This window comes from Dipteris shenzhenensis, chromosome 16, assembly GCF_047967505.1.
Source record: "Dipteris shenzhenensis isolate YYH24624 ecotype China chromosome 16, Dip_SZ_1.0, whole genome shotgun sequence".
In the NCBI taxonomy this organism is placed as follows: Eukaryota; Viridiplantae; Streptophyta; class Polypodiopsida; order Gleicheniales; family Dipteridaceae; genus Dipteris; species Dipteris shenzhenensis.
The window spans coordinates 29824028-29837332 of record NC_141611.1 but is presented as its reverse complement, the minus strand read 5'-3'; the positions used below and the strand labels follow the sequence as shown (position 1 = coordinate 29837332).

Sequence of the window (13305 nt, the reverse complement as noted above, 5' to 3'; positions counted from 1 at the left end):
TTAAAAAAAGCATAAAAAATGAGCTGAACTGTTGTAGTCCCTCCATTTATCAACAAGGCAAGTGCTAAAGGAATTTGTCAACAAAGCTAATGCATGGAACAAATATTGGATCCCTACCAAGATGGAGACTTAGAGATGGGACTTGAAAATGTTGGCTTAACTACGTAAAACTATCTGGAGAAAACAAATACAACATTATTGATAGAATGATGTTAATGTAGTAAAAGTAAGCTTGAACATCATTGGCAACCAAGCCAATACCAAATAAAACTCAACAACAAGAAAATGAAAATAATAAAAAAGAAGATAGCCATCTACTTTTTAAACTAATAAGAAAAAAAGGCAAATCCACTTTCATCTAGTGAAACTCCAAATGGCAATATATAAATCATTGACCGTGTCTATTACTTGTAAAAGATAGTGAAGACAAGAATAAGGCACCATTGGAAATAAAAATAATGGAAAAAGAATGAACAAACACACAAGAAAAATGCAAAAATCCACATAAAGAGCACTTATATAAGACACTTTGACTTATGCCTACTACTATTATCAAAGAATTCCCTTCTCAAAGTACACATACTTAACTATAAACAAAAGTAATAAGAAACTTTTACAACAAATAGCAAAGGTATCTAACACATAATTTACATGTGCATGCATCAATGCACTTCAAGAAATGCAAGAATAGATAGAGAAAGTTATACCCATGTACATGGTGATCTTTAGGATTCAGTAGTCATGAACATTATCTCCATTCAAGACCCATCTATATGAAACAATGTATACTAACATATAGACCTTGATGCAATGCAGTCCTTCCATTAGGTGACGTGTGTGAGAAAAGTAAATTTAGTAAAAATTTTGAATGCAATAGTGGGAGTTATCAGATTTTGAGAAAATTTAGAAATCATGTTTTTTTGCCTCTGGCTATACACATCACAAACTCTTTCCCCTTAAACGAATGCAAAGATGTCCAAATGGATTAAAAAAGCAAAAGGTAAATTTGCTCGCTAGCGCATTTGATTTTATGGATTAAGTGATGGAACCACCTTTGACATGTTTATCAACCTCTTTGTAAGGTACTGCCTCTAAAAGGAACCAATGCAAAATGATAAATAATGTGGGATTTATTCAAAGAGCATTGCACATGAATGAATTAAAATTTTTAAGTTCATAATGTTTAGACACCAAGAGTGTCAAATTCCATCGAGAAATGCATAAGTTACAGATTAAGCAAGTTAGTCATATGCAAGATATTCCCTAAACTTCATAAGAAATGGCTACACCCAATCATGCATTGGCCGTACTGATAATTTTTGCTAATTTCTTAGTGTTTCTTAATAATTAGTTTTCATTTTCATGCTATGTATATGTTATTTTCAAGAAACAAGTATGCTCTTTAATCATGAATTGATGCATATATAAAAGCATTAGCCAAATCCTTGAATAGCAATCCTAATTGACATCTAATAACGAATCCCCTTAAATTTAGTTTCACAAAGACATTATGCCATAGACACATGGATGCACCCTGTTGACATTAGGATTTCAAGGGATTTAAATCGTTTGATTTCAAATGGTGATTTAAATCAATTTTTAAAATTAAAACTCGTTTAAGCAAAATGCTCAATCAAGGATTATTTTCCCTTGGTGATTGATGGATTAGTCAATACTTACCAAAATATGTTTTTCTTATTACCATGTGATAAATGTTACTTGTATAGAGCGGATCATGCCAAAAAAATGAGATATTCAATGGTGTATTCTTGGTCAACTAACTACCACATTCTATGAATAAAAGTAGGTATTTTTTATGATTTAAATCCTTTACATTCATTTAAGATTATTTTTTGAATTAAAACGGCCAAATAAAATCGTTGCCTACACACAACTAAACATATACAAATGCACATCCCCCATATTCAAACTACAAGTAGGTCAATGATGCCAAAGTAAATATGCCTTTACGAAAGACCCATGAGAGATTGATGATTGTGTCAAAATAATGATAATGTTTTGAATGATCACTATTTCTTGAAGGAGCCATAAGCAACTACCCAACCTTCAGTCTCAGAACTCCTCCAAAACTCTTTGCTCTATGTGTAACTAAGTTCAATGGAAAAACGATAGGATGAAAAATGAATGCTATCTTAAATTTATGACAAGTCAATGTACGTCATTTGAAATGACATACACGAGTGTTAGTTTTGTGGCCAATAACTATAACATTGTCTTACACTAAAAAGCACTAAAACGTCTACAATGTGTGCTTCCTTGGTCTAACTTGCATGCAAACAATTAGGACCTCTCTATGGAAATAACTTGTTCTAATAATATAAGAAAAGATTTGAACGTTACCAATATGAATGAAACACCTGAACAGTTGTTGGAACTTTTTTGAGATGCTCTTTTCACATCATGAAGAGAGGTGTTCGTTTGTGGTTCATTTGAAGAGAATACACACACATATCATCTTTTTAGATGCTCTTTGCACAACATGAAGGGAGCAGAACATGTAAAGCTTTATTGGGACCCATATCCCATCGAGGATTTTAAGGAATATAGGCATGGGGAAAGGGTTATTGCCTACCAGCTAATGTATTAGTACGGTCTTTGCACATGTGTCCTAATGAGAAATACAAATAGAGAATATTCACAATCACATATTTGAAGGTCGCCATCCCCCATATTCAAACTACAAGTAGGTCAATGATGCCAAAGTAAATATGCCTTTACGAAAGACCCATGAGAGATTGATGATTGTGCCATAAGCAACTACCCAACCTTCAGTCTCAGAACTCCTCCAAAACTCTTTGCTCTATGTGTAACTAAGTTCAATGGAAAAACGATAGGATGAAAAATGAATGCTATCTTAAATTTATGACAAGTCAATGTATGTCATTTGAAATGACATACACGAGTGTTAGTTTTGTGGCCAATAACTATAACATTGTCTTACACTAAAAAGCACTAAAACGTCTACAATGTGTGCTTCCTTGGTCTAACTTGCATGCAAACAATTAGGACCTCTCTATGGAAATAACTTGTTCTAATAATATAAGAAAAGATTTGAAAGTTACCAATATGAATGAAACACCTGAACAATTGTTGGAACTTTTTTGAGATGCTCTTTTCACATCATGAAGAGAGGTGTTCGTTTGTGGTTCATTTGAAGAGAATACACACACATATCATCTTTTTAGATGCTCTTTGCACAACATGAAGGGAGCGGAACATGTAAAGCTTTATTGGGACCCATATCCCATCGAGGATTTTAAGGAATATAGGCATGGGGAAAGGGTTATTGCCTACCAGCTAATGTATTAGTACGGTCTTTGCACATGTGTCCTAATGAGAAATACAAATAGAGAATATTCACAATCACATATTTGAAGGTCGCCACCGAGTATGGCCCCTAAAGTGTAAAGCTATCGATTATGTGTGTAGAGGAGAGAGACATCTTTGAAAACGTTGGAATCATTTCCATGGAAAGGGCAATGAATAAGTACACTAGAGAAACGTTTTGAAATGAATACTAGAACTTTGTGGAATGAACACGTAAAACTTTTTCCCAGAGGTAATCCTGCACTGTCGAGGAGCCATGCAAACTGCGCTAAACAAATTTTTGCATGGCTACAACATTGCTGATGCTCTCAATTTATAAAAACAACTAACTGATCATCAATTCATTGAAACAACTAGCTGATTGAATAGTAGAAACAACTGTAGACCGAGAATTCAAATTGCTGGGTAACACAAGCAGATGGGCGCTACGTCGCTGATTAGCTTGCACTCTGTAGAAACAAACCAAGATCAATCTGTCGAAGAGGGCTGGCTTAAAGCTACGTCGTGCGTTTCGTGGAGTATGCAGCGACTATAACAGGTGATGCAGATATTGGATGGGATCTGTGAGGATCTATATATGCTAGACCTGTTGAGCTGCAAAGAGTGTCGTAGTCTTCTGCCATAGCCGGGGCCCGGCCAGAAGCTTTTGCAGCAACAGGAAACCTCTCTCTAGTTGGTTCGTCCGAATCGTCCCTCAGAATCCAGCTCTTCTTGATTTCCGCGTCCCGTCCCATCCAGTCCTTCCATCAGACTGCCAAGACTGGCGAAGTCCAGGCTCGTCTTCCTTGCAAGTCCCCTGTTGTAGAAATTTGCCACATACTCCTTGTATACTGTCTCTCTGTACAACGGAGGATGGTCGTCGTCGATGAACTTCTGTAACAGAGCCACTCTGGTCTCATCCGACGGGCCAAAGAAGGTGGCTACAGAGATTCGCGGCGTCTCTGCATTGGTGACAACTCGGTGCTCCACGCTCTTATACTTGCCGTTGGTAAGAATCTTTATCACGGCGAGTGCAACGTGGAAGAAGAATCCAACAGACATCAGTCTAGAGGACGATTCGAATAATTGCGCACAAGAAGACGATCTACGAACTTCAAAGAAAGGCGCATCACGTTACGCGTGCCTCTCACCTGTAGTTGATCTCCAATGTTGACTACCAGAGAGTCTGGAACAGGCTTAACAGCCATCCAGACACCATCTTTGAAAAGCTGAAGCCCTCCCACGTCATTGTGCAAGAGTACTGTAAGAACGTTAGGATCCGAGTGCCCGCTTAAGCCGAATGTCAGTCGAGGATCAGGACAGGGAGGGTAATAGTGCATATTCACGTGGATATCAGCAATGTCTGCTTGCATATATTTGTACAAATAATCGGGGCTTAGTGCAAGACTTTCAGACAGCGCCGTGAAGAGCCGAGCGCCAAGACATCTAATTTCTTGGCAATACTCCATGCCAGCGTCGCTGAATTTCCTCCGTTAGCAAATGCCAGTATAAGTTTAGTACGTAAATCATCAAGGTCGCGGAAGCGCCTGTGCAGATCAATTTCAATGGAAATTTGCAGATTATAAATTTCATGTGGCGCTAGCAATATAAGAGACAAGCAAGTCGCGTACCCGAAAATAGGTGGCAGAAGTTTGTAGTTGTCCATTCGAGGAGAAAAACGGAATCTCAGAGAGTCCTTCCAATTCAGGAGGCTTTCTTTCTGTCGATTAAAACTTGTTACGTACACAAGCGGCTTGTGCACATTGTCGGAGTAATACGCCATCCTCTCAGGTGTCGGTTGTCGGAAGAAGCCGTCAACAGCCGTCCGCATTTTGTCGACAACAAACTTCGGAATGCCATGGTTGATCACCTGGAGAGTCCGGACTAGTTTTGATGGAGATCATTCTTCCTTACAAATCTACCTCCAGCTAGAAAATGAATTGCATCTATGACTTTGAGTATACTTTTCTTCACACTAACCTGGAACAGACCCCATTCTTCACAAGCGCGCCCAATCTTCTCTATGACTTCGTGACGTTCAGGACCCAGCAGTCCCTTCAGATCTATGACGGGAACTTGGTCTGTATAATAAACTTCAGACAGTCTCGGTCGCTCTTCAAGCGGTCTAATATATTTCACTGGAACATGATCAATTCCAGCATCAACGAGCTCCTTAATACCTTTAACTACATCCTTTTTATGGTCCATCTCCTCGTGCGCGCAGATCAGCCTTTGTGCAGCCTGAAACTGAGCTCGGTGTGATGCCTCAGATAGCCGACGTCTCTTATCCGGAGGCCGCTTTCCCTTTATAGAGGTCTGATTGCCGCCAGCGCCAAGCTCCCTGTTAGCCTTAGTTACCTCAAGCTCGCAATCCGCCTGAGCCTTTAATCCGTTCTCTTGGTAGTCACACTTAGAAATTTTCAGGGACTTGCAGCTAGGGGCGGCAAGGAAGTCCGAGTGGATGGAAGGAGCCATATTGCTGGCGGAGCCAGAAGAGCCGCGCGGGTGCAAGGGCCCGCGAGCCTCCAGCCTCAAGCGTCGACTGGGAGGGGAGAGAGGGAGGCGAGATGGGGAGGGATGTTAAACCCTGGGGTTTTGGGGGGGGAGGAGTGCGAGGTGCTCTACAAAGGGGAGAGGGAAAGGAGTGCGAGCCTCAAAAGTGGAGAGGGGGAAGCTAGAAAGCTGGTAGGGTGGGAGCTGGGACGATGAACAAGGAGGGCGAGAAAAACAAGAGGTGCGGTTGGAAGGTTGGGGAAGAGGAGAGGAGTGTTATATAGGAAAGATGAGAGGGGGAGGGATGGGAGACAAAATGTAATATGGTGATCGGATGGAAGAGGGTGGCTGCTCAAGTGTCTTTGAGTGTGTGAGTGTGTGTATGTGAAAGTGTGTGTGTGTGTGTGTGTGTGTGTGTGTGTGTACTCTGTAGGGAGATATGCTTGAGTGAGATGTTTGCGGTTCACGTTGTTACCGGAAGCTTCCACTACTGTTAGTGTGTCACGTAAACTGCCTTGAGACCCCACTCCAACTCTTCACATTAGCGCACTCTAGCGCACTCTCTCTCTCTCTCTCTCTCTCTCTCTCACACACACACACATAGACACTTTGTTTTTTGGAAACCACTCCCTAACACACTCACTCACTCACATGCTCGCACACACACAAGCACACACTTGCACACGTATCACATGTGCCTAAATGTGCATCTTCACTGTGTGCACATGCATATGCCTTGTCAATACACGTATGTGTGTGCTTGTGTGTATATGAGTGACGCGGGGAGAGAGAGAGAGAGAGAGAGAGAGAGAGAGAGAGAGGGTTTGCAAGTACTTATGAGAACTTTGTGAGCAATGTTGCCCTAGTCTTTCAAAGTTGAGCTAGGTGCACACACGAGTACATGCGCACGCACACATGTGTTTGTACGTGTCTATGCGCCTCACGAGGTTCACTAAGGAATATGTAAGTTAGCTCACATGCATATACACACATGCACACATATACACACGTGCATATAACACGTAAACACACCCACGGGCTAACAGATTATATAAGTTAGCGCCCTAGTCCTACTACATAATATGTATTATGTAAGTTAGATTGTTTAAAAGAGTTTTTAGTCAGACAATTTACACTCCTTTTACACAATTCTACTTACAAAAATGGATTTTAAATTCACTTTTAGAAAAGGGAGTGATGTTTATGAGGATAAAGGTAAAATAGATATGAACATTACAGTACATAAGTGTATTTGTATTGAACGTTTGAATGGCACATGATACCCAAAGCATTTCATTAGTGGACCCCAAGGATACATGTATGTTTTCACACACGCATAAACACACACACGCCCATGGGTGCTTGCATGCACAAGCATGGGCCCTATGCACATGCTCACACACATGTACATGTGTAGTAAGGGAGAAGCATCTTAGTATATGGCTTTACATTATACATACTAAGGTGTGCATCCTACTAGGCCAAGCTAAATAAGGAATTGTCGTATTTACAATTTTAGAAGAGAGGTACATGTACACATGTACCAAGATGTCTACCCATGACAATACTCATTAAAAATCCTGCTAAAATGAAATTAGTTTCCATTTATTTGGAGGTAAATTGCAAAACACATGATGCACTAAGTATTTGAACACCACTTAGATTAATCTCAACAATGCTTGATGCTCCCCTTTAATTTCATTTCAACTAGCACTTGACTTATGGATATTATCTTTATAAAATAAAGCTCTTATATTCTTAAGGCAAACCTGTGAATGTGTTGGGTACCTAAAAGGGATTTAATAGAATGAATTTGGATGGACTCTAGACCCATAAATCTACCCACGATTGCCGACAAAGCTACAATTCAAGATCATTATTTCATATACATTACTATGGACGTGAAGGCGAAAGAGAGGCAAACTAAAGCTAACCCTCATTGCATTGTGTGCATTTCCACGGAAAGTGATGTCCACCGAAAGGTTTTTTGCAAAAAGTAATTTTCATGGATAGTAGTATTTTCTATAAAAAGAATGGTCCATTGATAGTAGACTTGGACATAGAAGGCACTTAGGCATGTTACACTCCTTTCATTACATGGCCTTATTCCTCCTTCAGTGTCCTTACATGTGGTTGAGACATGAAATGCAAAGCTAGACTCCTACACTCTTTGTAAGGATGTTGGAAAATAGAGTATGCCAAATATAGACCTCTTACATCATGGCTCAAGGCTCATGTTTTCCTTTCAGTGTAGTCAGAAGAATAGAGGACACATTATGTGTCACTCAACGGGGATCGGATGACCCACCTTGTACACAAAAGTGATTAAATTTGAATACATGAGTTGCACAAATTGTACATAGGATATTGCTTTCATGCCGTAAGGAATATTTGTTTCACGCTGATCCCACAATGTATGTACAAGGGCAAAGAGATATTACACATGTTCTCCAATCCAATGCTAGTGGAGAAAATGCACCATTGTCTACTTTGTGCCTTCTTCAAAGTAAGTCATCAGACCAAAGTGGCAACATCCTTAGTAGAATTGAACTTTGACCCCTTTCTTAGGTAGAAGGCATTCTAGTACCAGTTACACACATTAATGCGACACACTTTTGGCCTTCTTTTCCATTCAACTTCAAGAATCTTCTCATATTTGATTACAACCTATAGATACAAATGTGTCGGGTATGATCATATAAAATTATATTTCCCTACTTATCTCCCACTTTCCTACCTTTTACACCTTAATTTTAGAAATTCTCATTAACAAGACACTCCAATTTGTTCATAGCTTGCTCCCAATTCCCCAACACTTTAATTTTATTGAGACTTTTTAGATATCCTAGAAAAGAGAAATAAGACCTTTGAAAAAGTAAGATCAGAACATATCAACAAAGAGATATGCATGTACAATCATCACCCTCATATATTCAACTTCTATCATGCTGAGGTGTTGTGTGACCTCTTTAAATTAAAATGTATAATATCATACAAGGTCCCCACTTGTCAACTCAAATTTCTTTCAACTATTCGCACCCCAAATACAAGTAAATGAACATTGAAACTATCCTTTAATCCAACAAAATAACATTTAAATGTAAGTGATACTTTCTAAAAAACACTCTTGTTGTCTTGACATACATACTATAAGAGAACATTACAAGTATATGGTATGTAGTCCATGCTTACTTGCATTTAGGCTTATTGTTAATTTTCCAAAATAAAAGGTAAATAATGTTGTCACCAATATTTTAGCATTTGGAGCCATATTTCAAAAATATATATATTACCATAGGGGGGGGGAGGGCGGGGGCATGTGTGCCCACGTGTGTGTGTGTGTGTGCGTGTGTGTGTGTGTATGCACATGCATATGTGTGCATGCATGCCTATACGCATGCACACACGCGTGCATGTGTGTGTGTGTGCATGGCATGTGTGTGCACGCGCAAGCATGCCTATGTGTGCCCATGCATGCATGTATGTGTGCATCCATGCACACACCAGAGTGAAGGGGAGCTCTCTGTGTGAGTGTGCGTGCGCACACGTGCATGCATGCGTGTGTGCATGTATGTGCCAGTGTGCATGTGTGGGCATGCATTAGGAAAAAAGGGAGCTCATTTTGAGGCCATGAGGGAAATTCACAATTTCATCATTTTTTGTGCGTCTGAAATATGAGGAAATAATAAAATACTTAGTCTTGTAAACATGTCAGAGGATAGACGAATAAAGATACTCCTCTATATTTAGTACTTATGTCCCACAAGCATTTGCATTCAATGCTCCTACAAGCCACTCCTTTCTCTCAATCATTTTCTAGCCACCTTTGTGATCCATTTAGCTTCTCTGTCAAAAAACCATAACTAATCTCGCCATAGCATTGCTTTTCAAGTTTTCTCAAGATTACCACCATCATCAACTCCTTGCTTTAAGAAAATGTAATGAAACTGTGAAGCAATGGAGAAACTGTACTCTCAGAATGGAAGCGTGCAACAACAACACTTTGGAACAAGCTAACAAGAGACAACAGCACCATCTTCATATTGATTTAGTAGAAGAATATGTGCCTCTACCAAAGCGACAATACGTAGGCGTCGTGCAAAGAGAAAACATGAGAAAGGAAGGTTTACAATGTATTGACTTATGGTGTGATGGGAAGATTCATCCAAACTCTATACTTCGAAACTTTACTCTGCCATTCTCAAATCCACTCTCTCTCTCTCTCTCTCTCTCTCTCTCTCTCTCTCTCTCTCTCTCTCTCTCTCTCTACAACAAGAATGCAAATACACTTTTTAATTAAAAATACACATAACAAGTGTGTGTACATGCACACAATCATACATCGATGCATGTACACCATCATTGATGTAAGCAGACAATCATGCACTTCTCTCTCTCTCTCTCTCTCTCTCTCTCTCTCTCTCTCTCTCTCTCTCTCTCTCTCTCTCTCTCTACGCATGTGTAAGTGTGTACAAGAGAACACGATGTTGGGGTTTGGACAATACCCAAACCCCCAAATCACTTTCATAATTCATTTGTACACTTTTTCCTCTTTACCTCCTCTCTCTCTCTCTCTCTCTCTCTCTCTCTCTCTCTCTCTCTCTCTTTCTCTTCTCTCTCTCTCTCTCTCTCTCTCTCTCTCTCTCTCTCTCTCTCTCTCTCTTTGCATGTGTAATTGTATATAACAAAACACAATTTGGGGGTTTGGACAATACCGAAACCCCCAAATCACTTTCATTTATATGCTTTTTCCTCCCTCCCTCCCTCCCTCCCTCCCTCCCTCCCTCCCTCTCTCCCTCTCTCTCTCTCTCTCTCTCTCTCTCTCTCTCTCTCTCTCTCTCTCTCTCTCACTCGATGGTGCTCCATAGACATTTAAGCTCCCATCATAGTACAAAACAATGCAATTTGGGGTCCTGGGCATTTCCTAGACCCCCAAATCTCTTTCATTTGTATAGTCTAGAAAATTGTACAAATGAAAGCGATTTGGGGGTCTGGGAAATGCCTAGACCCCCAAATCGCATTCTTTTCTACAAGTCACACACACACACATGCACACACAGAGACATGCAGGCTTTCATTAGCCATAATGAGTTGTACAAGGAGACGTTGCCACACGTGCATAATGATTGGCCAAATAAAGCCTCGATAGGCGAGCTAACAATCATACAAGACTCTCTCTCTCTCTCTCTCTCTCTCTCTCTCTCTCTCTCTCTCTCTCTCTGGTGCTCCATAGACATTTAAGCTCCCATCATAGTACAAAAGAACGTGATTTGGGGTCCTAGGCATTTCCTAGACCCCAAATCGCTTTCATTTGTACATTCTAGAAAATTGTACAAATGAAAGCGATTTGGGGGTCTGGGAAATGCCTAGACCCCCAAATCGTATTCTTTTGTACAAGTCACAGAGAGAGAGAGAGAGAGAGAGAGAGAGAGAGAGAGAGAGATATGTGCAGGCTTTAAATAGCCATAATGAGCTGTACAAGGAGACATTGCCACACGTGCATAATGATTGGCCAATTAAAGCCTCGATAGGTAAGCCAACAATCATACAAGACTCGACTCTCCATGAGGCTCGTATTTTCTCTCTCGCTAAGTGCCATCCTCGTCATTTAAGCTTCCATCCATTAAGCTCTGACCATAGTACAAAAGAACAAGATTTGGGGTCCTGAGCATTTCCCAGACCCCCAAATCACTTTCATTTGTACACTCTAGAAAATTGAACAAATGAATGCGATTTGGGGGTCTCGGAACCCAAATCGCATTCTTTAGTGCAAGTTAGAGAGAGAGAGAGAGAGAGAGAGAGAGAGAGAGAGAGAGAGGCAGAGGGAGGGAGAGGGACAGAGAGAGAGATGGAGAGAAAGAGAGAGAGAGTGTGTGTGTGTTTTATAATACGTTCAAACATCTAGGAGGACAAGTGGAGGGTTGGCACAAGGAATCTTGCCACCTCATCCTTCTTTCCCATTATTTAACTTGCATTCTTGGACTTTCTACACCCCCCCCACATGGGCCTATCCTACATGGAGGGAATAATCCAATATAATATCCATTTGCACCTATTTTATGTTACTTCTCCCATGGTCCTTGGGCCATATCTCACTAAACGCAGGCGTGGGATCGCCTAGCTAGAGGGGTGGTACATGGAGGACCCATGCCACCTTATCATTTTATATTATTACTACCATGGATTATGTACAACACACCTTATGGGTCCTCTTACATGGAAGGGTGGCACATGGTCATGCCCTGCCACCTCAACCCTGGGCCTTATGCACACCATATTTTATTATACTATTGCCACACATACAAGCACACATGCCTTTTACTTTGGTCAAATTTATCCATAACAGCTCCCCTCCTAGGCAGGAAATGCACAACATTTCCATGCCTGGGACCATCATGCAAAAAGAAGAGCTTGAGATAACGCTTGTTGATCACCTTCTTGCCATATGGCTCACGTAGCTCCTGTACTTGTTCAAACCCATTGCTATGTTCCTTGATGACTTTGTATGGACCAATCCACAGTGGTAGGAACTTCTTATCCATTTGCTGGTCCAATCTGTTATCAAAGCATAGCACAACATCCCCCTCAGCAAAGTGTCTTTCCCATCCCTTGCAAATTTTAGCATCCAAGCGGGCCTTTTGTCGATTCTTTTGGATCTCTGTTTGATGTAGTGCAAGGCGTCAGGTTTCATCTAACTTCTCAAGTTGTACCAATGTGGCCTCTACATGTTTATCTTCTGTCATCCTCTATTCTTGTGCCAATCTCAAGGCTGGAATCTCTATCTCTAGGGGTAAAACTACCTCAGTACCATACACCAACTCAAAAGGAGTGTGACCTGTAGACATTTTATGAGTGATGTTGTAAGCCCACATAGCTTCAATGACCTTCTGATCCCACTAGCTCCTATTCTTTGTGGCCATTTTTCCTATGGATTTACAAAGGAGGCCATTGGTCCACTCCGTTTGTCCCATGGATGCTAGATAATAGATGCTAGAAGTGCGATGATCAATACCCATGCGATCCATGAGCAACTCCACTGCTTCATTTAAGAATGGACTCCCATGGTCAAATACTATTTCCATGGGTGTCCCAAACCTTGTGCACATACGTTCAAATATGAAATTTGAAATTTCCTTACCATTTGCAACGGGGAGGGCGATAGCTTCAGCCCACTTAGTGACATACTGAGTGGCTACTAAAAGATACTTCTTTTTGCGAGCAGTCATGGGTAGGGGCCCAACAAAATCTATTCCCCACTTCTGAAACCGATGGATGGACATCACTGGCTAATGTTGCCCAGGACGCAAATCCTTCCTACCAAAGAATTGGCATGGTTCACAAGTTTTGCAATACATAGTGACATCCTTGAACAAGGTCGGCCAATAGTACCCAGCATGTAAAATCTTCTTAGCTATATAGTCACCGGCATAATGGCCTCCACAAAATCCATCATGATTATGCTTTAATACCTTAATAGGTGCTTCC

At 40.7% G+C, this 13305-nt stretch overlaps 1 protein-coding gene across 2 annotated transcripts; it reads right to left on the bottom strand.

Moving 5' to 3' along the window:
• Nucleotides 1-3557: 3557 nt before the first annotated feature.
• Nucleotides 3558-6157, bottom strand: LOC147892809 (protein DMR6-LIKE OXYGENASE 1-like). 2 transcript variants are annotated; one of them, XM_087387376.1, is made up of 4 exons: nucleotides 5308-6157; nucleotides 4959-5197; nucleotides 4479-4815; nucleotides 3558-4344 (listed from the first exon to the last, which is right to left on the bottom strand). In XM_087387376.1, the coding sequence occupies exons 1-4, from the start codon at nucleotides 5800-5802 to the stop codon at nucleotides 4018-4020; spliced, it is 1398 nt and encodes a 465-aa protein (XP_087243502.1). In that variant the 5' UTR covers nucleotides 5803-6157; the 3' UTR covers nucleotides 3558-4017. The 2 variants fall into 2 exon arrangements, with proteins under 2 accessions (XP_087243502.1, XP_087243503.1); XM_087387377.1 differs by having other exon boundaries at nucleotides 4479-4806.
• Between the last annotated feature and the right edge of the window lie 7148 nt (nucleotides 6158-13305).